This window comes from Carcharodon carcharias, chromosome 12 (genome assembly GCF_017639515.1).
Source record: "Carcharodon carcharias isolate sCarCar2 chromosome 12, sCarCar2.pri, whole genome shotgun sequence".
In the NCBI taxonomy this organism is placed as follows: Eukaryota; Metazoa; Chordata; class Chondrichthyes; order Lamniformes; family Lamnidae; genus Carcharodon; species Carcharodon carcharias.
The window spans coordinates 63,615,661-63,643,356 of record NC_054478.1 but is presented as its reverse complement, the minus strand read 5'-3'; the positions used below and the strand labels follow the sequence as shown (position 1 = coordinate 63,643,356).

Sequence of the window (27,696 nt, the reverse complement as noted above, 5' to 3'; positions counted from 1 at the left end):
CAACCAAATTAACATCATGTTCTGGAGAACATTTAGGCAGCAGTTATGTTGTGGCTCGTGCACCAATGCGCCAAAAGCAGTGCCAGAGCCAGGTCCAGATCTAACTCATGGTTCCATTAAAATTAGGTAATGTCAATCCAAGAAGCATCACATGCTACTTAGGCATTGTGCTGGATAGATTATTATGACTTGCAGCCAAATTTAAAAGCTATTTAGTTGGCCTGTTGTATCTCTTTGACACTTTAAAGGGACTTAATTCTTAATTTATAATGTTACAAGAAAGGAGCAGATTTAATTGGTAGAAGGATTAGGATGGAGTTGAGTAATCTTTTTCACCCAGAGGGTACATGGTGGAGTCCGATACTCACTGCCTGAAAGAGTGTCAGAAGCAGAAACCTTTATCACATTTTAAAAGAACATTTTAAAACTTGGATAGGCATTTGAGGTGCCATAACCTACAGGACTGGTAGATGGAGTTATACTGGGTAACTCTTTCTTGATTAGCATGGGCATGATGGGCTGAATGTTCTGCACTCTTTCCATGTTTCTATATAACAAGACAGATGTTCTCACCTTCATTCTCCCATGGTTAAAAAATAGGTTCTGGGGAAATGGACCTCTGCACACAGCTGCAGAGCTCCCTCCTGTTGAGCAGTGTAAGTTAAAGACAGGAATGACTTTGTCTTTGTAATTTTGTCTTGCCAGCTGTATTTTGCATTCTACAGTTGTCTTTTTTTTATTTCATTTACGGAATGTGGATCGTGCTGGATAGGCCAGCATTTATTGCCCGTCCTATTTACCCTTGAGAAGGTGGTGGTGAGCTGCCGCCTTAAACTGCAGCAGTCCATGTGGTATAGGTACACCCACAGTTTCTGCTGGGTAGTATACAATTGCAACCTTAATCACAATCACAAATTGGTAGATTGTGAGTATAACTACTGATTGATGGATTTAACATACTGATACTTTCATTTCTGTGTGCACTCTTTACTATTGGGTTAATACTTGTGTAAAAATAGTGTGCACAGAAATGTGCACTTTTGCCATTTTTATACAAACTTTTTAAATTAGAAGTTCTACCCTTGGATCTTGAACTTCTGTATTTTGCTGCTCTTTTCCCTTGTAAATTATGCAGGAAAAAAGAAAAATTCCAGGGATTCCAAATGGAACCACAGCTCATGGGGACCCTGACCCATTTGAAGGGCACAGTGGACCTGAGCTACAGAGAACTGGAAGGTTGGTGAAAGCAGCATTCATGTTAAGATAACCGTGTTTTATGTCATTAAATCTCAAACGTATTTATGTTCCATAAAAATATAAAAGGTTGCTCAATGGAAAGGTAATATAAGATTATGCCAGGATTTGCACCTTTTTTTGGGGTGTACTGTCTCACTTGCCATTGTAATTACTGACCAGTTTAATAATTTAACATCAATCATCAGTATGGTCGATTTGAATCCCTTGGGCTATTTTTTCCTTTATGCCATAACATATTGTTATGTTAGCATAAGCACCATTTTCACAACCTCTCCTATCTTTCTCCTTAGAAAAAACCTTTAACTAGGGACAAGTAACAAAAATGAATAATAAACTGACTCCTAACAGTCTGTAACAATTTAGGAGATTCCTGGGTGTAATGGCATAGCAGTTTCATTATGCCAATTCTGAGAGATTACCTTAATGTCAGTACATGGCTATAGCAATATTACATTTAAGCAACTTTTCAGATCCAGACTGCAGTGAGTTAATTTGTAGCTTGGAGGTTTACAGCAGAATTTGTGCTGAGAGAAAAGAATAAAATTGTTTATTCCACATTCAATGAGACAATAGAAAAATAAAAATATTAGAACTGACATTTTTTGCATTTGTAATTTATTTAAAAAATAGTTTTCATTTTGTCTTTCCATTTGTTTTCTTCCCTCCCTCCTTCCTCTCATTGACTTCTTGCTAGGGTGTATTCCATTGGTGCAGGACACCTGTCTGTGCCTCCCCAAGATGGTAATTTTGTACATCATTCAATTGCACAGCTGAGCCTAATCTCATCCTCACCTGATATCTATGTATGCTTTTTGTAGCAGTGTCACTTGATAACAATCCATAGTTGGAACCTTGTTTAAATTTAGTCTCTCTAATGCAGAGACATGAGTTCTAGCTGAGATCAGGAAACTCGACTCAAGCTGCAAATTAAATTTAAGATTATCTTGGTCTGAAGGGCTTTGTTGTTCACTATGTCAACCAGCTGAACTATTGCAAGGGCAAAAAACATATATGAACATACAAATTAGGAGCAGGAGTAGGTCATTCGGCCCCTCGAGCCTGTTCCGCCATTCAAAAAGATCATGGCTGATCGTGGCCTTGTGCCACTTTCCCACCTATCCCTAATACCCTTTGACTCCCTGCCTTAAAATTATTCAATGACCCCAGCTCCACCATTCTTTGGGGAAGAGAGCTCCACAAACTCAACATCCTCTGAGAGAAGAAAATTTTCCTCATCTCTATCTTAAATGGGAGATTCCTTATTTTTAAACTGTGCCCCTTAGTTCTGGCCTCTCTCACAAGGGGAAACATCCTTTCAGCATCCACTCTGTCAAACCTCCTCAGGCTATTCTATATTTCAATAGGATTGCCTCTCATACTTCTAAAGGATGGAGGACCAAACCGTCCCATTTTCCTCATAGGATAACCCCCTCATCCCAGGAATCAATCAAAGTGAATCTTCCCTGAACTGCTTCTAGTGCAATTATGTCGTTTCTTAAATAACTGGACCAAAACTGTGCACAGTACTCTAGATATGGTCTCACCAATGCCCCGCATAATTATAGCAAAACATCCCTTCCACTAAAATGAAAACAAAAAACTGCGGATGCTGGAAATCTGAAATAAAAACTGAAAGTGCTGGAAATACTCTGGCAGCTCTGCGAGCATCTGTGGAGAGAGAATCTCTGCACAGATGCTACCTGACCTGAGTATTTCCAGCACTTTCTGTTTACCAGTTGGTCATAATGCTTCGTATTTATAGATTAGTAAAAATATCCTGTGTAAATGAATAATTGTCACATTAGATTCATTAAAACCATATGTTTTGTACTGAATTATCTTTTTGATTTTTCAAAAACCAGGCTATTTGGTGGATTATATGAAGACATCAAAAGAAAAATCCCATATTTCTGGAGTGACTTTCGGGATGCAGTCAACTTGCAATGTGTCGCATCTTTTCTGTTCCTTTACTGTGCTTGTATGTCTCCTGTTATCACATTTGGTGGTCTACTTGGAGAAGCCACAGAAGGTTGCATAGTAAGATTAATAATTTTATTTTCTGGAAAAATAATTGTGTTGAGAATTTCCTTTCTTACCTTGTTTATTCAGAGAAAAACATTTGTCTTCCACAGAAGTGTAAAAAGTTGCTCTATTGTTGTTCCAACAATGGAAAGGTAATATAAGAATGTACAAGGCTATGCTCAATTTTTCTGGGTGTGCTGTATCACTTTCCATGGTTAATTACTGACCAGTTTAATAATTTAACATCATTCATCAATAACTATAGTTACGTTCTTGATTGCGACCAGTTAGTTTTTCTTAAAAAGAGAAAATCCAAAACCCCAGTTATCTGCTGAATGAATGAAGCCACAAGATTCCACATTTTGAAATGGAAGAATTTTTACTGTTCAAACCAAATATGAAGTATTGTCCCAGCTAACCACCTATACTCTAAAACTTAGAATCAACACAAGTTAAACATGACAGGTCTTTCAAATTGGCTCCTCAGTCCACCCAACATAGATGTCATCAAGCTCAATCAGAAAGCCCTTCAAAACTCTGGGCGGAATTTTCTGGTCTTGCCTGCAGCAACTTTCATGGCGGACGGGAGTGAAACTTGGAGAGAGGCCAAAAATCAGATTCCTGCTGGAGGGAATTCAGTTTGGAATTTTCCCCTCACCACTTTCATGGCAGGCTGATGATGGATCTGGTTTCCCGCTGATTCATGACAGGAACACTATTTGCACGCATTACCATGTCATGAATACTCATTAAAAACACAACTCACCAGAATCATTCTCCCTCCCAATCTTGTGCCACATCAGTGGGAAATTAGACAGGTCTAATTTTCATTTGGAAATAAGTGACGTGCAATTCTTGGCTCACACTTTGCACATGGCTTTGAGGTGAATGCAACATTCAAAGCCTACCTGCAGCAGTGCTGCTGCAGGTTCTCACCAATGCTAGTGAAACACTACATAGGTAGGTGTGTAGGGTTGACCTGCTCACTGGCTTCCTCCAGGTGGGTGTATTCTGCAGATCTTAGGCAGGGCTGCACTCTGACACAGAGAGCAGCATTGTGACCAGAGGGTGGTTGGGGTGGGAAAAGGATGCTAGAGACACAAGAGATGATGGGAAATGGTGGGGTTGCAGTGGGGGGGAAGGAAGAAAGAGACATGAGGGACAGTGGGCTATGTGGGGTTGGAGAGAGGGGAAGGAGGAAAGAGAAATGGGGAAATGGGCTATGGCCATGCTGGAGAGGGTGGGGATGATGGCAGGCAGAGGGAGACCAAGAGTGGGGAAGCTGCAGCGCAACATGGAAGAATGGAATGCAAACACAGAAGTGGATGGATGGGCATTGAACTATATGAATGTGAGGGATATACGCAGATTCTGGAATACGATGGTGGGGAAGAGTTGTGTTAGTGTGGAACAAGAGGGGTGGGTTGCACAAAGAATCATGGAGATGTATGAGTCGTAGAGTCATAGAGCTCTACAGCACAGAAAAAGGCCCTTCAGCCCATCGAGTCTGCACCGGTCAAACAAGTACCAAGCTATTCTAATCCCATTTTCCAGCACTAGGCCCATAGTCTTGTATGCCATGGCATCACAAGTGCATATCCAAATACTTCTTAAATATTATGAGGGTTCCTGCCTCAACCACCCTTTCAGGCAGTGAGTTCCAACCACCCTCTGGGTGAAAAGATTCTCTCTCACATCCCCTCTAAACTTTCTGCCTCTTACCTTAAATCTATGCCCCCTGGTTATTGATCCCTCCAGCAAGAGCAAAAGTTCCTTCCCATCTACTCTATCTATGCCCCTCATAATTTTATATGCCTCAATCATGTCTCTATCAATCTCCACTGCTCCAGGGAAAATAACCCCAGTCTATCCAATCTTTCTTCATAACTAATACTCTCCAGCCCAGGCAACATCCTGATAAATCTCCTCTGCACTCTCTCTAGTGCAATCACATTCTTCCTATAATCCGGATTCCAGAACTACACGCAATACTCTAGTTGTGGCCTAACCAGCATTTATACAGTTGCAGCATAGCCTCCCTGCTCTTCTATTCTGTGCTTCAGCTAATAAAGCCAAGTATCCCATATGCCGCCTTAACCACCTTATCTATCTGTCCCGCTACCTTAAGGGACCGGTGGATATGCACACCAAGGTCCCTCTGATCCTCGGTACTTCAAAGGGTCCTACCATTCATCGTGTATTCCCGTGCCTTGTTTGTCTGCCCAAGTGCATCACCTCACACTTATCCAGATTAAATTCCATTTGCCACTGATCAGCTCGTCTATATCCTCCTGTAATCTAAGGCTATCCTCCTCACTATTTACTTACCCCACCAATTTTCATGTCATCCACAAACTTATTGATCAACCCTCCTACATTCAAGTCTAAATTGTTTATATATACCACAAACAGCGAGGGACCCAACACCAATCCCTGTGGAACCCCACTGGACACAGGCATCCAGCATAGAAACACCCCTTGACCATCACTCTCTGCTTCCTGCCACTCAGCCAATTCGGGATCCAATTTGCCAAATTTCTTTGGATCCCATGGGCTTCGTTATCAGTCTCCCATGTGGGACCTTATCAAAAGCCTTGCTGAAGTCCAAGTAGGCTTCGTCAAATGCATTGCCCTCATCTACACACCTGGTCACCTCTTTGAAAAATTCAATCAAATTAGTCAGACATGACCTCCTCTTAACAAAACCATGCTGAATGTCCTTGATTAATCCCTGCCTCTCCAAGTGTAGAATAATTCTAGTCCCTCAGAATTGCTTCCAATAATTTCCCCACCACTGAGGTTAGACTGACCGGCCTATAGTTCCTTGGTTTATCCCTTCCACTCTTCTTGAATAACAGTACCACATTGGCTGTCCTCCAGTCCTCTGGCACATCTCCTGTGGCCAGAGAGGTACTGAAAATTATTGCCAGTGCCCCTGCTATCTCTTCCCTTACCTCATTCAACAGCCTGAGATACATTTCACCCAGGTCTGGAGATTTATCTACTTTTAAACCTGCTAGACCACTTAGAACCGCCTTCCTCTCTAAGCTAATTTCTTTAAGTATCTCAGTCCTTCTGCCTGATTTCCACACCTACATTGTCCCTCTCACTTGTGAACAGTAACACAAAGTATTCATTTAGAATCCTACCTACATCTTCCAGCTCCACACACAAATTACCCCTGTGGTCCTTAATGGGCCCTACTCTTTCCCTAGTTATTCTCTTACTCTTAATGTACTTGTAAAATAACTTTGGATTTTCCTTTATTTTACCTGCCAATGTTTTTTCATGCTCACTTTTTGCTTTCTTAATTCCTTTTTAAGTTCCCCCCTGCACATTCTATATTCCTCTAGGGCTTCCGCTGTTTTGAATGCTTGGTATCTGTCATAAGCCTCCCCTTTTCTGTTTATCCAATCCTGTATATCCCTCGACATCCAGGATTCCCTGAATTTGTTGGTCACACCCTTTGTCTTTACTAGAATATGTTGACCCTGTTCTCTCCCTATTTCCTTCTTGAAGAGTCCCACTGCTCTGACGCAGGTTTACCTAAAATCTGCTCCCAGGCCATTCTGGCCAAATCATATCTGATCTTATTAAAATCGGCCTTCCCTGAATTTAGAACTCTGATTTCTGGCCCATCCTTGTCCTTTTCCATAACAACCTTGAATCTAATGGAGTTATGACCTCTATCTGCAAAAAGCACCCCCACTGATACCTCTACCACTTGCCTAGCTTCATTCCCTAAAATTAAGTCCAGGACCGCACTGGAGGGGGTGCAGAGGAGATTCACCAGGATATTGTTTGGGATGAAACATTTAAGTTAAGAAGAGAGGTTGGATAGACTTGGGTTGTTTTCATTGGAGCAGAGAAGACTTAGGGGCAACTTGATCGAGGTGTACAAGATTATGAGGGGCATGGACCAGGTGGATAGGGAGCAGCAGTTCCCCTTAGTTGAAGAGTCAGTCATGAGGTTCAAGATAAGGGGCAGGAGCTTCAGGGTGGATGTGAAGAAAAACTTATTTACCCAGAGGGTGGTGCCGGTCTGGAATGCACTGCCTGGGAGGGTGGTGGAAGCGGGTTGCCTCACACCCTTTAAAAAGCACCTGGATGAGCACTTGGCGCATCATAACATTCAAAGCAATGAGCCAAGTGCTGGTAAATGTGATTAGGTAGGTAGGTCAGGTGTTTCTCACGGTGCAGACTCGATGGGCCGAAGGGCCTCTTCTGCGCTGTGTGATTCTGTGAGCGCCCCGTCTCTTGTAGGACCATCTACTTAATAAGCTCTCCTGGATGCATTTTAAGAATTCCATTCCCTTTAAACCTATCACATTATGACTAACCCAGTTAATGTTGGGGAAGTTGAAATCCTCCACTATTATTACCCTATTATTTTTACACTTCCCTGAAATTTGCCTGCATATCTGCTCTTCTATTTCTCTCTAACTGTTTGGGAGCCTATAGTACACTCTCAGCAATGTGATTGCTCCTTTTTTGTTTTTAAGTTCTACCTATATGGCTTCATTTGAGGAGCCTTCTAAGGTGTCATCCCTCCTTACTGCTGTAATTGATTCCTTGATCAATATTGCGATACCCCTGCCTCTTTTACCTCCTTCCCTATCTTGCCTGAAGACCCTATATCCTAGAATATTGAACTGCCAATCCTGACCCTCTCTCAACCATGTCTCTGTGACAGCAATGACATCATACTTCCATGTGTTAATTTGTGCCCTCGTCTCATCTACCTTATTCGTCAGACTCCTTGCATTAAAATAAATACCATCCAACTTTGCCAAGCTCCCTTGTGCCTTAACTGGCCTATAATTCCAAGCCTTCCAGACTCACTTGCCCTCTCTTCTAATTTTGGCTGTGGATCTCCCCCTGTTGAACCTCCTTTTAGGATCCCATCCCCGTGCCAAGTTAGTTTAAACCCTCCCCAACAGCACCAGCAAACCTCCCTGTAAGGATGTTGGTCCCATTCCAGTTCAGGTGCAACCTATCTGCCTTGTACAGGACCCACCGCCCCCAGAAATGGTCCCAATGTCCCAGAAATCTAAAGCCCTCCCTCTGCACCATCTCTCCAGCCACTCATTAATCTAGCGCGTGGCACCGGAAGTAATCCAGAGATCACTCCCTTTGAGGTCCTGTTTTTTAACTTGCTTCCTAGCTCCCTAAATTCTGCTTGCAGGATTTCATCCCTCTTTCTACCTATGTCGTTGGTCCCAATATGTACCATGATCCAACACAGAAAAACGGTTCTCGAGCGAGATGCACCCTGGGGATTTCCTGACTACCTGCCTGACACCTTTCATCTGACTGATGGCCACCCATTCCCTCTCTGCTCTTCCGTAAGCTGTGGGGTGACCACGTCTAAAAACATGCTATCCATGAAACTCTCAGCCTCGCGGATGCATCTCTGTGCCTCCAGCTGCTGCTCAAATTCCGAAACTGGGAGCTCAAGTAGCTGCAGCTGGTAGCATTTCCTGCACATGTGGCCAGCCAGAGCGCAAGGAGCGTCTAAGACTTCCCATGTATGGGCCTCACCTATAAAACTGTGGACAGGTCGGGCCAGTGGAAAGACCATCTCGGGAACTTTACCACTCCCCTCCCTGCAATTGTGCCAGCGAGGGACTGTAAATTCTATCCTTGGTTTCCAATCTTAATTCCAGTCTCGCCAGAAGTTTTGGTTTCCTTTAGGCTCTGTTTCAAAGAATGTAAGCTTTGAAACCATGGATTCCATCACACTAATTCAGTTTGGAGTTCTCTAAGATAAATATAGTTAGATTAATTGAGATAAGTGAGGATGAAATAATTTCAGATATTCAATTAATTTTCAAGACATGGTTGTCGCTGAAAAGGCTGGTATTTATTGCCCATCCTCATTTGTACTTGAGAAGGATGGACCTTCCTGAACTGCTGCAGTGCTTGTGGTAAAGGCACTCCTATAATGATGTTAGATAGGGGTTTTCACCCATGAACTGAAGGAACAGCTGACTAGGCACCTCAGATGCCACATATGGGGCTAGATTTTGCCGTCGGCGAGCAGGGGGGATCCCGCGACGTCATCCCGCCTCATTTAAATTTTCAGGAAGGCAGGGGCACAGCACGATCAGTTGTCCGCCTGCCGACCTGTCAATGGCCAATTGAGGCCATTGACAGAATAATTAAAACAATTAAAGGCCCTGCCCGTCCAACCTTAAGGTTGGTGGGCAGGCCAGGAGCCCCGGCAGGCTTCTGAAAAATCATGAAACCTCATCCATCGGCGGGATGAGGTTTCATGTAGGGTTTTAAAAAGTTTATTACAGTTTCACTGAAATTTATTAACATGTCCATCTCGTGTGACATTGTCACGTGAGGGGGACATGTTAAGGATTTTATTATTTTTCTATTTTCAAAGTTTATACAGCTTTCAGCAATCTCCCTGAGGCTGCACTTTGCCTCAGGGAGATGTGTGCTCTTTCGTGTGCATACGCAAGAGCGCACACTTGCATTTGGGGAATCCTCCTCCTCCACGCGCCCCCCCTGCCTGCACAGGATTGGCTCCCTGCCTGCTGGAGATTGGGTCGGGCCTGCCCGCCCAACAAGCAGAAAATTCTGCCCATGGTGTGTTTCACCCATTGGGACCTAAAATTGCAATTGTGGCCCGACAACAGCATTGTACCCTGATTTGCATATTTAAATAACCTCCTGCCTGAAACAGGTGGGTGTACTATGTATTCATTTACCAGAGCCCTCAGAATTCATCAGATGGGCCTTGGATGTCCTGGGACAGCTGAGTTCCCCCTCCCCTAATTTTCTCCTGCCAGGTGATGGTTTTTCAGGTGGAAATATAAACATTTAATATTATTTAAATACAAATTATTTCTTTCTAGCTGTAATCAGATCACAAAGCTGTGCAACATTTGAAGTATGGTGACTATTAGAGACAAATATAAAAGCTATATGCTGTTATAAGCAAAGCAACAGATCTGGTTTTTTTTAAATGTTCAGTTGAATCATAATATCTATACAATTCTCTGGCATGTTATCTATGTATCTGAACATAAACAATTAATTTGAATAATTTTCCAATTTGAATCCATTTGATAAAAACTGAACTTTTGTCAACAAACATCCCTTTAATCACATAACATGTAACATTCTAAAATCATATTGCATTTTTATGAATTGTTCAGCTTTCAGTTTTATTTAAACATTGAATAAAACAGAACAGAGACAGGACAATTAATTTAATTTATCCTTCACATACCTTAGGAAAGGCCCATACTGGAGCGAATCACTGGGACTGCCAATCCAGGAATTTTATACTTTGAAGTCATATGGCAGTATTTGAAATAAAACAATAAGTGCTGGATATACACAGTAAATACACAGGAGAGAAAAGAGAAAGGATTATGTTTTGGGTGCAGAATATGATTTTTACCTTTAAATTTAAAACCTGTGTGTTATGAAATTTATATGAAATGTATATATACGTATACAGTAATAAATGTTAAGATTTGTGTCAAATAATGTAGATTTGTATAATGTTGTGACCCAAAGCTATTCACAGCAGACTTGTATATACTGAAAAAAATGGCATAATGCTATTTGCAGGATAATGGCTTAAATTACTTAGGAAAATAAGTGAAATAATAAAATAATGTATCTTCTTTACACTTTTCAGTGCAATATACTTCAATATTGATCTATACTAAAAATAATGTTTTTTTTTTACAGAGTGCAATTGAATCTCTGTTTGGAGCATCTATGACAGGCATAGCATATTCACTGTTTGCAGGACAACCACTAACAATTCTAGGAAGCACAGGACCAGTCTTGGTGTTTGAAAAGATATTATATAAATTCTGCAAGTAAGTACTTCAACTGTTCAATTCTATTTTCTACACAGATTGAAGAATGACTCCTGTAAAAACACCCTACTTTTCTAAAATTTCTAATTTTTGAATAAGAGGAAGTAGTGCCTGACATTTCAACAAAGTGTGTAAAGCTACTAGCATAGCGTATACAATTGTCCTTCTTTAGCTGTAACCTTTAATACCATGTGCACAGGGCAACCATCTGAAGTGACATTTCATTCATAAATTTGAAAAAGTGTACTTAAAATGGCTGACTCTCATGCAGAAAATAAAAGTCTTGGGAAATGTATTAACGTGCAGGGACTTAGCTATCATGATGTTGTCAGTATATGAATGCATTGCTTGGTATGGTACTGAGTCCCCCTGAGCAAGAAGGTCTTGGTCCAATTTGTGGCTTGTGCTGATTTATAATCAAGTCACAACATGCTAGCATCTCTATTATGGTAGTCACACTGCCACAAAAAATGTATTGAGCTGAACATTGGGGTGCTTAAACAATGATTCCGCTGCCTGGATGATTCTGGAGGAGCCCTGTAGTACTTGGCAAAGCATTTAACATAACCTGCTGCCACCTGCACACATTAACCTGCATGAGGGCACAACCCCTCTCCCCAGGTAAACTGTGAGCAGCAGAGAAGGAAGAGGAGAGGGAAGAAAGTTGGAAGTACAACACATCTCCTTTCTGACTGAGATATCTGTGATCAGCTCATCTGACTGTAGTATCAGTGAACACAACCCCAGACTTTGGGTGGCTTCTGTCCATGCTGCGGTGGAAGTTGAGGCATTGCCTATTCGATGCTATGTTATGGTTGAGTCTGCAAGTGCGGTGGTGAAGTTGGCCACCACTTACGCTCTGGAAAGGATAGGCTCCAAACTCTGTGAAAAGCCCTCTGTGAGGTTGGTGCTGATTCCTCTGTGCTTTTTGACAGGGACTGCAGCCTGTCAAAGCACCAAGCATTTCATTGTGCATGCCCATTAGCCTTCCTCTACCCATCAGTCTTTCACATTAGAACTCATGTGTGACCTTGTCCTCTAGCAGGTTGGCACCTGCTTCCCCCTGCCCTAGCAATAAGCCACTCATACCCAGTGTCTTACCACATGCAGATCTCACCCCTAAATAGACCTATAAAGTACACTCAGTGTCAGTATCTGAGCTAAAGCTGCAGGTGTGAGAGCAAGTGACAGTGTTTCTTCATAATCAGCCTTTTCTTCCTCTTGCACTTCCTGCTGCTGCACCATTATGTAGCCAAGTTCCAGTTCTTGGATATCTCAATGGAGAAAGGCTCAGGTTGCCGTGAGGGAATGGAAAAAAAAGAGGTACAAGCTTGGACCATTTGCAACATGTAAATCAGAAAAGATTGTGGGATGAGGAAAAGTGAGATGTGAGAAGTAGGTTTATGTATGAGCATACCATTACCTCTGATCCTTTCAGCCTCACCGCTGTCCATGGCCTCATTCATATCTACTTGTTACCATACCTTAGTGATTCAAGGATCATGTCTATGTCCAGAAGTCGAATTCCTTCAGGCCCGTAAAGTGGCTGGCTGCTCCAGTGTTGGTGAGCAGTCTCCTCCATCGCAGTTGTGCCTGTTCCCTACCAGTTAGGTGCTGCTGCCTGTCAGTATGTGTCACTTTATCCTGCAGCGAGAAGTGATTGTGGTGAAATGTATTTGGGTGATGTGGCTGTCATGGTTGAATTGCTGGCAATATGAACAAGCTGTGAGATGTGTATTTGAGCTTGCCCTAGTGCCATGCCTGTGAGCGTGAGGTGAAGCATATCCATGTTAGAACTGAGTCATGATTGTTGGAGATTGTCATTAGGTGGTGAAGGGCGAGGCAGGCAGTCTGAAATCTGCCTAAGCACCAGTAGCTGGCCCACAGCAACCCCAAATGGCTAGCTAGTGAAACAACAAAGGGGCAGAGAGACTCCAGGCCAAGGAAGGCAGTACCCAAACCGATCACAAACAGATAGGCGACCATGTCAGCACTGTGGAGCCAGATGACCACACAAGCAAGAGCAATGTCCAGCAATCTCAGTGCAGTGTCTCAACTGCAACCACCTGGGACATTTCGGAAAGCTATGCAGAACTAAGACACCCGGATGGGCAGAGGATCACAAGACAATCCATGAGGTTGAGGTAGCACACTAAGACTTGTGCTTCTTGGGTAAGATCAAGGATCCTGGATTCTCTTTTTGGAATGAGAACATCTCAGTAAACGATCAGCTCACTAATTTTAAATTAGACACAAGAGCCAGTGTTATGGTCCTCTCGGATAAGGAACCGTGACTGACGGACCTCTGGCTACGACGACAGACAACCACTCTACTGGCCTGAAAGAATCTGACTTCTGGTGATAGACATCATCCTTGAATCACTAAGGTATGGCAACAGGCAGATATTCAAAGTCATGTATGTCATCCAAAACCCATCTTTTCCTCTCTTGAGCAGAGATGCCTGTGTTGTCCTTAACCTTCTTAAAACGGCAGAAGACGTCAAGGCAACCTCTGTCATCAACTGCACGGAACTGCAAGTTTCCAGGAGGCATACCAGTAAAGGGACTCCCAACTGAGACTTCAGCTTTGAACTGTCTTCACACTTTGCAAAGCGGGTTTGTCAAATCCTTTTGCAGGTGGCAGAAGCTCCTCTTTGGTCAGATCAGCTAAACCTTGAGATAATTACCACTGTACTTCAAGTGGAAGACACACAGGAAAATGACCAGCAACAGAAGAATGAGCCCCTACCTCAGGCTTCAACAGTTGCTGTCACACTACCTGTAAACACCATGGCAGACACTACAATCTCCAGCCAACGTGCAAAACTGCAAGATGATGTTGGAGCAAGGTACAGACCATCAACTTGCAGGAGCACACCTTAGTGAGGCATGGAGACACATGGAAGAACAGAATGTTGCAATAAAAGCCAAACTGTAAGGTGAGCCCACTGATGAGGAACATCCAAATGACAGGGAGAGACACCTTCAACTCCCACTTAAATCACGGTGGACCACATGGAAAAAGACAAACCGGGTTCATACCATGAATGATTGGAGTGAACACTCTCTAGAAAGAATGGGATAAGCTGGTGGTCCCCGAACAGAGCAGATGAGGAGTTGACAATGAGAAGTTCAACTGAACCAGAAGAAGACAACCAAGTGCCAGAAGCATAGACTTCAACTCAAACTCTGAATCAACAAAGGTTGCCCAAATCAACAGAGCCTACCACATGTCCGAATGTGACCAGAATGAGATTTGGAAGAATTGTCAAGTCTTCAGACCATCTGAATTTATGAAGTCAGAGATTTGAAGGGAGGGGGAGGGGGTGGTGGGGAAAGGGTATCAATATTGTAATGTAAATACATTAGGTAAAGACTTGGGGGGAGGTGTAGTATAAGGGCATATGGCAAAGCATGGGTTAATATGGGGCAGCAAAACATTACTACCCATAGTGTGATGTAAAGAGACACGTGATCTGAGACTACAGTCAATGATGGACTGGACAGAGAACTGTGTAGAAGCAAGCATGGAGTTTGCTCCTAGCTTGGGTTATATATCTCTCTCTCTCTATGTACATAGCTATGTATTATCAAAAAGTACATGTTCAATCATACAAGACTCAGAACCTTTCACAAGACTTACTGAACATACAATATACAACATGTTGGTAGCGAATAGAAAAACACAGAACCTCAGAGCACTCAATTTACACAGAAGTATTGAGGAGAAAGAAACTTGAAATTAGCAGAACAAAACCAAAGAATGTTAGAGAGTGCTAATTGCTTGCAATTAATCTTTAAAAGGAGTTGCAGATGTGATCCTCATTCTACTGAATGACCTTGTGCCAAATAGTTAGAATCTTCATTTTGGAAGTAGAGAATGGGAGATTTATTTCTGATAAATGAATAAAAACTTCTTGTTTATAGATTCCAAGTTAAGAGATTTTATATATATTTGCTTTGGTATTTGTGCTACCTTGCCTATCTAAAGAAGGAAACTAAACAAAAATCAAACAAACACAGAATGTAATGTTACTGCGTGAATACAAGAATTAGTGAGAATGAGAAAGGAGTCTCTGAAAATCAAAAACCAGCCCCTGCATTTGGTCTCTATACCAGTGGCCCTTTATCAGTTTGGAGAGACCAAATGCAGACTAGGTGACCGCTTTGCGGAACACCTTCAGTCTGTCCGCGAGCATGATCCAGACCTCCCTGTCGCTTACCATTTCAACACGCCACCCTGCTCTCATGTCCACATGTCCGTCCTTGGCCTGCTGCAATGTTCCAGTGAAGCTCAACGCAAACTTAAGGAATAGCACCTCATCTTCCGACTAGGCACTTTACAGCCTGTTGGACATAACATTGAGTTCAACATCTTCAGATCATGAACTCTCTCCTCCATCCCCACCCCCTTTCCAACCCCCCCCCCCACTTTTCCAATAATTTATATATTTTAAATATATATATTTTTCTTTTCCCACCTATTTCCATTATTTTTAAATGTATTTCCATCCATTGTTTCATCTCCACCTTTTAGCCTCCCCCCAGCCCCACTAGGGCCATCTGTCACTTGCTCGTCCTGCTTTCTACCCTTAATGTCACCATTATCACATTCCATTGCTAATATCACCACCGTCAACACCCCTTTGTCCTTTTGTTTATGACATGTTTGGCAATCTCTTCTTTGCCTCCTCCTATCACTGGCCCTCTATCCAGCTCTACCTGTCCCACCCCCTCAACCAGCTTATATTTCACCTCATTTCAATATTTCCTCAGTTCTGATGAAGAGTCATCCAGACTCGAAGTGTTAACTGTATTCCTCTCTGCAGATGCTGTCAGACCTGCTGAGTTTTTCCAGCTATTTTTATTTTTGTACCATAGCCTCCAATGTTGTTTACGAGAAATTTGAAACCTGCTGTCTTCCCTTTTGCATCATAGACATGTTTTTTGCAGATCAGGCATTCTTTTCCAGCCACTTCCAGCACCTGCTGCAACAAGAATGCCCTCCTCTTTAAGAGGGACAGGCTGGCTTTAAGTGGTGCTAATCTCTCATAATTCTGCACCCACTGTCCAGGGATGCAGGCATTCAGCAACCTGCTTAGCCCTGGCTGCACACTACAATCATGGTAACGAGCAGGCAGGATCAACTTTACATGCTGACTGCATTGGAAGCAATAAATATGGGTTAATTGCACATTGCAATCCCTGTGCCTGTTTTGAAGCCTTATCAAATCTTATGGCCTGCATGTTTCAGCAATTCACTGCATGAGGACATATCTCATAACCTCTGTCCTCAGTCTCTCAGTTCACTGATCAGGGTTGAATTAGTATTGCTGATTCAACAGTTAATTTTAGTGTAAGACTCGGCAAGGCAACTTCACTTGCACTTCTCAATACATGTAGCAGATGATAGCAATTATGGTGGATTCCTCTACCATACTGTGCCCGGCTCCAAGGTGATCCTTCCTTGTTGCATCATATCATGTAGTGTGTGGCAGCTTAGACATGTCTGCAGAAACCACACCTCAGCTTGAGTAGCCCAAAACCAGTTAATGCATGACAGTCCCTGGCCCAAGAGGACTTGGGAACAGACTAGAAAGTGATGGCTTCTGGATTCCAGAATTTTTGGATCGAGATCTAACTCAGTATCTTTTTGTCTTCTGGGTCTATAGGGAACCATTTGGACAGCTGCCATGTTGATCAATGGCTAGCCGGAATGTGGCCCTATACCAGTGTAAAAGACTGTTCACATGCTGTTGCTTTTTCAGAGTAGCTGCACCAGAAACTACCTCTGCAATAGATCGACGAGGGCCACTTCTTCTGTGTCAACAGTTTCTCAGTCCATGTTTGTAGCCAACTACCCCTTTCTCAGCACAAACCTTGAGGCAGCACCTGGAAGACACATGAGATTAGACAACAGAAAGGTGACGCAGTGGTACCAAAGGAAACCCAGTAGTTTTCAGCCGTAAGGAGCACATATAGAGACAGAGAGAGATGGAGGGAGAGAAGTTTCATTGTGTGGTCAGGGTCTAGATGGAGGTTTTGGGGATTGTCCATTCTCCCAATGTATGCTGCTAAAGTCTGTAGTTTCTCAAAACCATTATTCTTTACACATTTGCACCTCTTAATGAAATGAGAGCTTCTTCTCCTTCCAGATCTCTCTTTCTTCTCAGCCAGTGCACAAACACTGCACACAGTGCCATGCAGCCTGCTCACTGTCTCTCTATCTGTTTTCATGCAGGAGAAGCTGGCTCACAACAGCAGGGAGAGGTCCCAGACCAGGGGTGGAATGGACCACATCAGGCCCCTCACTCACTTTGAGGAGTGTGCCATCACGCTGACTGGTGATGACATGGACTGTGTCTGCGGTGACAGTGAGGTTGGTGGCGAACACCCATGTGAGGTTCCTGCACCACATCATCTCTCTCTCTCAATGCAACAGTGAATGCTCTCTCTCCTGCTTTTGACTCTGCTGCCATGCAGCCATGACATCATTATTAAATCAGCATCATGTGTGCTTCTGATGTTAACCCTTTATGAGAAAGAGAGCGAGAGAAAGAGAGAATGAAACATTCTTTGGCTTAGGAACGACTATGGGGTTCAGTAATATAATTTGATTATTGTAGTGTTGTTGGAAGTTTGTGTCCCCAGAAGTCTTACTTCTGATGATTGTTTCCTTGGTGTTTGGAGATGCCACATAGACACTGTGAATAGGGAAAGAATATAATGAGGGTCATGGAAGCTGAAGACCTTCACCAGGAGAAGATGTCCTTGAAAATCTCCCTATGGGCGGAATTGTCCCAGATTTGCGCTAAGTGCGGCAGTGAGAAGGAAAAAGGACGTTTTACCCTGGAGCCATGAACAGGATATCACGCCATATCGCCCCAATTCCAACCTCATTAATTATGCATTCCTGGGAAACATGCTGGGGCACTGGCTGTGCGTCCTCTGATTTTTCTGCCCCGCTGTCACCTTAGGCCTTCAGTAAACTGAGTGCCCTATTTAAAGGTCATTCCTGCAAAGAACTAGCACTCTTTAAGGGATAGGAAGCTGCTGGGAACTAATGGCTGCCAAAGGGAGGAAACATGCTACTCCCAGATTTAGTGACACCTCCCTGAAGCATCTACTGCACGCACTGGAGGTCTGCCGTAACATCCTCTACTCCCCGCTCTGGAGATTGTGTCTCATCCCGTTCATGGCTCCAGTCACCGCACAAACACTGCACACAGTGCCATGCAGCCTGCTCACTGTCTCTCTATCTGTTTTCACGCAGGAGAAGCTGGCTCACAACAGCAGGGAGAGGTCCCAGACCAGGGGTGGAGTGGACCACATCAGGCCCCTCACTCACTTTGAGGAGTGTGCCATCGCACTGACTGGTGATGACGTGGACTGTGTCTGCGGTGACAGTGAGGTTGGTGGCGAACACCCATGTGAGGTTCCTGCACCACATCATCTCTCTCTCAATGCAACAGTGAATACTCTCTCTCCTGCTTTTGACTCTGCTGCCATGCACTAATTATCTCTGCTTTGGTTCACAAGGAGCTCTGCCAAGTGACCAACACCTTCAGCCAACCAGTCCCTCAGCTCCATCAAGGTCCATACCTCCAATGAAGAGGGCACCTCCTTCATTGAAGAGCTGGAAATAAGCAACCCAGAAGTCCCATCAAAATGCTTATGCCCACTCTACACCAGTGCAGAGACACACACCTTGGTGGGACCTAGATATAGAGCAGGCTTGGGTTCACAATCTGGTAGTTACTGCATGGACACGTGTCCGCAGCAGGAGGAGGCAGATTCAGCTGAGCTCCCTGACACTCTGAGGACTGCTGAGGTAGAGGCACCTGTGAAGCCCAGGTCAGATGATGAATCTCTGGATTTGGCCTTCCAACTCATCATGGAGAATCAGCAGAAGGTGGGGGAATATCATGCAGAACTATTGGAAGACCTCAACAGAGTAGCACGCAAATCGGAGGAGTGTGTCTGCCTGCTCTCTGATGAAGTGGTTCCCATGTGTTTGCGTATGGAGGTCTCAATGGGAAGGATGGCAGACACTATGGAGCCCTAGTTCCAGCAGACCGCAGAGATGGGCGCAGACCTGCGCTCCATCGTGGTAGCTATGGGTAAGCAGTGGCAACATGAGAGGGAAATGTAGCACCTTGACATCCCTCCAGGTGCTCCTTCCCCTCAAGTAGCCAGGCCAGGGCCCTCAGGCACCCAAAGGGAGGAGGAGTGGCAGTTGGACACCCCTGGATCAGCCACTCAGAAATTTCAGAGCTTGTCTGCTCCCTCCGAGTCCTCTTTGCCTGTGACCCCTCAACCGCATCCTCTGTTACTGTAGAGGGAGCAGCTGGCCCACAGGAGGGCAGCCAAAGAAAGCCTGGATCCTCAAAGCCTCAGTTCTCCAGAGGACCCACGCTGTAGTCATCAGAGGCAACAGTGCCAACCATTGCACAGGCTGTCTCCACCCTGGCTGCAGATGTCAGGGCAGCACCTAGAAGAAGTTGTCGGTCTAGAAAAGTTAAGAATTTCTGATCACAAGTTGTTACATGGGTGAACACATTTTGTCACTTTATAATCTGAAAATATATTCACTTTCACTGAATAATGCATAATGGTGTCTTTCAGCTTCATTTACAGGCTTTGTGAATCCTCCCCATGCATCCCCCACCAAACCCCCGACTCCCCCTCCACCTTCCCCCTGCCCACTAGCAGTTCAGCTGCATGCAGCCAGCCCATGAGTGATTCTGGAGGGAGAAGTGTGTGTGTGGCAGTGCCTTTGGAGCCTTGTGCAAGTACTCTTTCCTATGAATGTGGATCCTTCCTTGGTCACACTCATCTCAATTTCCTGAACTTTTTCAATGCTGTCTGCTGGGGTTCTCTTTCAGTTGTCCACCTGAGTTGACCAGCATCTCAGCCCACCCACTGATCGCACTGCCATGCAGCACCTGTACCCATCCAACACGAGGCTCTTTTAGTTTCAATTTTAGAAGCATGGTGGTCATTAAGTATGTCTTCTGCTCCCCTGTCCTTTTTACTCCCCCAGTCATCCATGTCTTTTCCCCCATCACTGTTGATCCCCCCCAGCATTACCTTCTACCTCCCCACCATCATCTACCAGCCAGAACCCTTTTCTTTCCGGAATGTCCAGGCAAATGTGCATGTTCACAATCATCCTGAAAATCTCACACCCATCCACATTGACCTTCTGGATCTCCTCCTTCCCCCAGGGTCCATGTCTGCCTCCAAGTCCCCACCAACCACCCTCACTGTCCCTTCTACCGCTACTGTCGCACCATCACCCTCCCACCCTACCAGCTCCCTCTCTCCTCTCTCATTCTCACCATTCCATCCTACCATGCTCACCTTCAGTTCACTCCCCAGGAGGCAGTCATTGACTCCACAGACCCCTCTCTTGCATGTTAACCTGGACATCCCCCACTTTCTACTTCCTCCACCCTAACTCCTTCCTCACCTGGACTCCTTCCCCCACCTCTTAACTTCATCCCTCTGGACTCCTTCCCTCTTCCAAACTCCTTTTCCACGTCTGAGCTCCTTCCCTGATAGCTTCCTCCCCCATTACACTTACCTCCTCAGGAACCGCATTCTGCCCCAATACACCCACCTCACCCCTCGACGCCATTGTTGCTCTCCTCCTAACCTCACCCCTCAACACCAACATTCACCCCCTTTGAACCTCAAACCCCTTTTCAAACCCCAAGCCGCCCCCCAACTTCACCGCTGCCCGACACCATAATTCCACCACCCTCCTTCCCTGTGGTACATCTTCCTCTTCCAGTCAAACCTAGACCTTCCTCTCCCACTCATAGCTGGACTTTCCACACCCTCGACGTTCATCCGTAGCAGACCTAGGCCAGGACACATGTCCCAAAGCAGACCCCAGACATCAATGCCCATGATGTGAGCAAGGCCCTAATGGTAAGTCCCAACTTCTGCACATCACATTTGTCAAGGCGTGTTGTGGGTCAGCGTGTATTCCCGCCGACGTGGGCGGTAAATTTGATGTTGGGGGATGATTCCAATGAGTATAACTTATAATTCAATGCATAAAAACATAGATATATTATGCAGATATATCAAAATGATATTCCTGACATGCGGCGGCAGGAAAGGTGGCCTGCCCTTGATGGGTGAAGCGGATGATGGCAAGCTGGTTTCACAACGGCGTGAAACTGATTTTTGGTCTTCTTGCCATATTGTCTGGTCATGCCAGTCATGACTCTCGACACCAACAGGGATGGAAAATTCAAGCCTATGTGTTCTTCGGGCAGTGAAGTTTGTGCAATGTCTCCTTTTAAACTAACATGTCATTTCGGAGCCATCCAGAAACCTGCATATATTTTTTGCAAAAAGAGCTGGTGGACTCGAATGCTGCAAGATCAAAATAAAAGGTCAGATTTTAGGCAGTTAATAGCAAACTATCAGTAGTGGCCTTATTTACCTCTCTAAAACTGACTACAATTTTGGGATGTAACGCATGGGCATATTAGTTCAGAAATGCTACAGCTGCGGTTTGTCACTCAGGGCCCGGATGCAACCTGGGCCGTGGTGCCCTCCTCCAGAGCCAGCATTCATGAAATCAGCCAGTATTTCAATTTTCCTGCTCTCATATTATGGTTGGAAACCCCATAAAAAATGACACCTTGTTTAATTTGGTGTAACTGGGTTTTTAATGGAAATGAGATGGTTAAAATTTTCTGAACTTCAAACCTGGTCTTGAAATTTTACATTTGCGGAGTAAAATGGTTAATTAGTAATTATTTTAAACTAAGATTTAGATTTTTTTTAAAGCTTTTTTTTCAGAATATTTTAGCTTCTACCTTCATTCCACGTGTATGTCCCAATCTTTAATTTTGCCTATATAAACAATTTTTTCGTAATTTCTTTCACAGCTTTTTCATTCATGGTTGGGTGTCTTTGAAAATCCTTTGATGTGATTGGCTGCTTGGACAGCCTAATGACACCGTGGTAGCTTCATGCCAAGAATGCCTAGTAAAGAACACTGCAATCAGTTGCAATGCCACCACATGGAAAGATGGGTAATATTTGAGAGATCCCTCAGCAAAGCATAATTCATAGCCAGCTGTGAATTCCCTTTCTTCACTGCTGAATGGAAACTCTGCACCGTTATGACAGTTTCCAGCAAAGATCTGTGCAACATAGCCACTCTACATGGATTACAATCCTTTTCTGTTAAATAAATCCTGGGTTTTATAGATGGGGACCTTATAGTAATTGGGCCCTATTCCCAGCTCCCTATATCTTGACCTCATTGTAAGCTTGCATGGCCCTGTCATACTGCTGACATGCAGTGATTGTGATGTACTATAACGGTGCTGCCATTGGATTGTCTGAACCATTTTTTGTTTCAGGCCTTGTTTAAATGTAACTGGTGAGCTGAAACCAAATGGGCAATGCACTCATTCTCATCAGTTGTGGAATGGCAGGAAATAGATTGGGGTCGAGGAGTCAATCCTGGGGGAGAACAGGAATGGGCTAGTAGTAGACTGCAGTTTTATTGAGAAACCAAAATAATTTCTGTGTCTTTGGTAGAGCGGCCACCTTTAATGACCTCGAACCAGGTTATTTGTATGTAAATTTCTCAAATGGGGTACTAAAAATGACGTAGAATCTCAATTTGCATCGTTTATCAGCCTTTCACCTAAAGCAGGCATGTGTGCTGCTCCCTTATTTATAGACCTGCCTGAAAATTGCATCATGTGAATGTTGGACATCGATGGGCGGCCAAGGTACCTCTCCATTACTTTTGACTGCTGGCTACTCAATTTTCAGGCAATTGTTGCTGGCCATTTTGTGATTCTGAAGTTGAGGTTTGAATATGTGGCTTATGTCCAAGGATAAAACGTACGCAAAGGATAACCATTGTGCAGGGCAACATTTGTCCAGCAGTATATACTAAGAAAATATTGCATGCAATTTTCTTAAATTAATTAAAAACTAATTCGACAATTCCTTCACCAGTTTTGTACTGTTGCTTGATGAAACTAAAAGTTGAGTTATAAAAGTGAATAACTTAAAGTCAAACTTTTCTGTATTAAATAAGGAGCGCATGATATTGTTGATCATTTCTAACTCAGTGTAGTTTTTAAAACGTTTTTAAAATGCAGGAACATTACATTACAATAGGATACCACTTATGTGACCAGTGTTTATCTAAACTGAATGGTTAACTGAACTTGTAGGATTCTGAGCTGACCTACCAACAGAATTGCTAATTTAGCGATTAAAGCTGTCCTCTGTGGTCTATGTGACGGATGTACATGATTGTATTTAGTCATATTTACAATTTTTTGTCGATGCAATGTCTCAGGAATATGACTGAAAAAAACTATATATAAGATATTTTTGAATATTTTACAATTGAGAATATAGAGAATATTAAATAGTATTTCGAGTTTGATTCTTAAATTGTGTGCCGCTTTTGTAGCTACATGTCTGTTAATAACATATCAGTTTTATTGATATTTTTATTTATTACAGAGATTATGGCTTATCCTACCTTTCTCTGAGAACCTGTATTGGACTTTGGACAGCTTTTCTTTGCATAGTTCTCGTTGCTACAGATGCAAGCTCATTGGTCTGCTACATCACCCGGTTCACTGAAGAAGCATTTGCTTCCCTTATTTGCATTATTTTCATCTATGAGGCACTAGAAAAGCTGTATCATCTTGGTGATACATACCCTATCAATATGTACAATCACCTGGAACAGCTGACCCACTATTCGTAAGTATCTGAACCATTCTGTCTTAACGCTTCAAATATAGAATACAAATGCATTCTGCATTGTAAGGATTAAGCCTTCAATTCTCCTAATTTATGTGTGAATCCTTTTACCAACAAAATAAAGTTTTAGCCAAAAGAATTAACTGAAGAGTTTGATTTTCAGAACTGTATTAGTTTTAGTGCAAATTATAAATTGTAAATGCAACATTTGTAAGCAAAATTAATGCAATTTTAACTAGTGAAAACATAATTAATAACTAATCAGAGAAAGCAACTTTCAGAGGTAACCTAACAAAAATAATGGTTCATTTTTGGATTTGTGACTGTAAGCTAGATTGGGAAGTAACTCAGCTTATTTGCCATAATGTGTCAACCCATACTATTTAGACTCAATGCTTCTTAATATCTTACTGACTGTAATTAAAATAAACTAAAGTCAGTTTAAATAACTATAATTTACCTGCCCCTTGCTCAAAACCTGTTCCATTTCTAATTTGTCCCAGTCCTGATGAAAGATCATTGACCTGAAACATTAACTCTGGGCAGAACTTTGCCCTCGGTTGGCGGGCGGGCAGCCAAACTCTGCCGCCCATGTGGGCCCCACCACCATTTTAAGTGGGTGGGCCAATTAAGGCCCGCCCAGCGGTCTGTCCGACGGGAAGCGCTATGTGCTTCCTGTGCTGGGGGGGAGGGATTCTAAGTGCTCAGGGAGATCGGTTAAAGTGTTACAAAGTTTAAAAAATAGAAAAATAAAAAAATTATTAACATGTCCCCCTCATGTGACAGTGTCACACGAGATGGGACATGTTAATAAATATCACATAAAATTTATTAAAGTTTTTAAAAACGGACATGAAACCTCATCCCACCGGTGGATGCGGTTTCATGTATTATCAGAAGCCCGCTGGGGCTCTGGCCTGCCCGCCAGCCTTAAGGTTGGACAGGCAGGGTCTTTAATTATCTTAATTACCCTGTCAATGGCCTCAATTGGCCATTGACAGGTCGGCGGGTGGACAGCTGATTTCGCTGTTTGCCTGCCTTCCTAAAGATTTAAGTGGACCGGGATGACACTGGGGGTTCCTCCTAAAGTCATCCCATGTCATTTTCCCGTCAGCAAGTGGGCCCCACCCCCAAATTGCTGACAGGAAAATTCAGGCCTCTGTTTCTCTCTCTATAGATATTGCCAGATCTGCTGAGTATTTTCAGCATTTTCTGTTTTTATTTCAGATTTCCAGCACCTGCAGTTTTTTTGCTTTTCATTCACTACAAGTTACCTCTCCAGCAAGCAGAATCAGCTTAATTGAAGTAGATTCTATAAAGGATACGTAATGATGACCAAAAGAGATAGTACTATGCTGATCACATCTCACCGTATGCTCTGGTGCAGCCCCTTGGGATCAAGGATGACTCGCATCCCCTCCAGTTTGATGGGTTCTGAAGTAGTGATAAGTCTAATGCACGGTCTGTAGATTTGAAGGGGGCGCGTAGTTGCGGTGGGGGGGGCGCGGGGGGGGGGGGGGCGGGGAGCGGAGCGGGGGTTGGGGGGGTGGTGGGGGGGGGTGAAGTGGTCTATTAGTGCTTTAAAGGTTTGTTTGGTTGTTTGGAAGTTTCTGCGCTCTCTCCAATGTTTCAACTTTGCCTCTGCATATTCCTAACAAAGTCTCTCAATATGTTCAGGTACATTCCTGAATGAGCCTTCTCCATTTTAGTTGGTCACAAGCCAGGACTTCCCATGAGTCAGTGGATATGATGCTGATATTTGGGGAAAGGCAAACCGTGAGAAAGATTGCAGGAGATTGCAGCGGAATATAGATGGGCTAGTGGTGTGGGCAGAAGGATAGCAGATGCAGACCAATTCAGACAAATGACAAGTACTATATTTTGGAAAAAGAAATGTGGGAAAGAAAAATTGGGTGGGAATGTCCTATGTAGATAGCTAGCTAACATCTTCTAATGGCTGGCCAAAATAAGCATTGGCACATACCTGGAAGTGAATCATGTACCTCCCTTAGTGGCAGAGACCTACGTCAAAGTGCATCTAATATAAAAAGACATGAGGATAAATTACATTTGCAGGAATACATCTGATTGTAAAAGGGTTAATACAAATCGCATGTGTAATTAAGTTAAAGCTCTAGTGTCGTTTTGCATACAGATATTTAGCTGCATGATATGAATGGATCTCACCCTCATTTTGCTGTTAAAATGTTAACAATTGTGTAAAATTCTTCATAAAATTACAGATTTCAGTCCCATTTGTACTAATATGGAGTAACAGACTTTTGATGACCCCGACGTGATTGTTTTGTACCGTAGAAAATTTTGTGAAGTTGTTTTTGGACGAGTTGTCAGAAACTGGAAAGTGATTAAACCAAAGAAATTCAATTCATTCCTCCATTTATATCTTTGGCAGCATTTGTAGTGCACAGTTACGTTCTCTGTCTCAGTCTTTTAGTTGTTCTGTTTTGTATGCACTTATATTTTATACAGAGTACAAATGGAAAGTAGTCAAGAGGTTTGTTATAAGGTTACACATAATAAGTATTTTTCATCAAAAATTACTCTTCTATTCATATTTTACTTAGTTAAAATGTCCTAGGGAGTACTTGGCAGTTTTCCCACAATTATGAAAACCATTTGACTGACCAGGGCCTTTTTCTGCAATGCTTCTAAAATCCATGCACATGGTCTCTCCTGTATCTGTAAAATGTCCTTCCATGTCTCCAGGATTCTGTATTCTCAGGGTCTCTGAGTAACACTTACAATCTGTGTTGCAGCTTTCTCCTCATAACATACTACTTCTATTTCCCCCACAAAGTTGCATGATTTCCCTGATTGCCAAAGTCTCAGCCCCATTTGATGAGATTTCTTTATAATTGGTTTCATTTCCATTCATATGCTGAGTCTTGCTTCTTCCAATTTCACCTCAAATTTATCTGCCACCAATTTTTGCTCCTGGCCCTTATTTTTCTCCATCCCACACCACAGATGGAATTTAATGCCCCTCCCGGATGGTTTGAATGTGGGGGATCAGGCAGGAGGATGCAGGGCGGAGATTCCACTACCCTCCTACCTTCCTCTAATAAAGTCCAGGGCAGGAAAGCTTGCAGATGGCATTCCCACCTGGTGGCCCACTTGAGGCCCTTAAGTGGTTGCTTAAGGGCCTCATCCCGCCGCCACTGGTATTCAACAACTGTTGAGCAGGGGGTTCTCCATCTAGGCCAGCAGACAACCGAAGGGTTGGATCCTTGTTCACAGGCACTCTATGCCTGATCAAGTGAGCCAGCATCTGGAAGGGGGGGCCAGACAGGAAACCACACCCTGCCCTTGCTTCCTACCCTCCTCCCCCACCCTTGCTGATGACCCCACTTTGTGATCCCTATCCTGCCTACACTCACTCCAGAAATCCATTAGCAATCCCTGGTGAAGGCTCCGCTGTAGCACTGGAAATGGCCACCACTCCCAGGGCGCTGCTGGTACTGGAAAGTTGCCAGCCTCTAATTAACCAGCATCTCTTGGGTGTGGGATCTCTGCCCTACTCGAGGCTTAATCTGAAGGGAGGCCCAATTCTATCCAGGTAGATGCCTGATTGGAATGTAATAATGTCGGGCCTCCCGGAGAAAAGTGACACAGGGTTCCCACTGGTTCTCTAACTGGCAGTTGAAATTCCCATCACCCAATTTAAATCCCAGCTCCCATGTACTTTTGTGTTGCCATGTAGAGTACAGCAGAAATGACTTGGCACCAGTGAATCCCTTAACTGGCAAGCTGAGAAGCCTGCACACGGAGAAACAGAAGCTAG

The 27,696-nt window shown here is 43.5% G+C and overlaps 1 protein-coding gene across 1 annotated transcript in view; it reads left to right on the top strand.

Moving 5' to 3' along the window:
- Positions 1–27,696, top strand: part of slc4a10b (solute carrier family 4 member 10b) — a 283,634-nt gene that overhangs the window by 167,785 nt on the left and 88,153 nt on the right. Inside the window, exons 11-14 of the mRNA XM_041200245.1 lie at positions 1,136–1,236; positions 3,120–3,294; positions 10,996–11,129; positions 23,649–23,894. Of these exons, the coding sequence (XP_041056179.1) occupies positions 1,136–1,236; positions 3,120–3,294; positions 10,996–11,129; positions 23,649–23,894 (656 nt within the window). The remainder of the gene's footprint in view (positions 1–1,135; positions 1,237–3,119; positions 3,295–10,995; positions 11,130–23,648; positions 23,895–27,696) is intronic.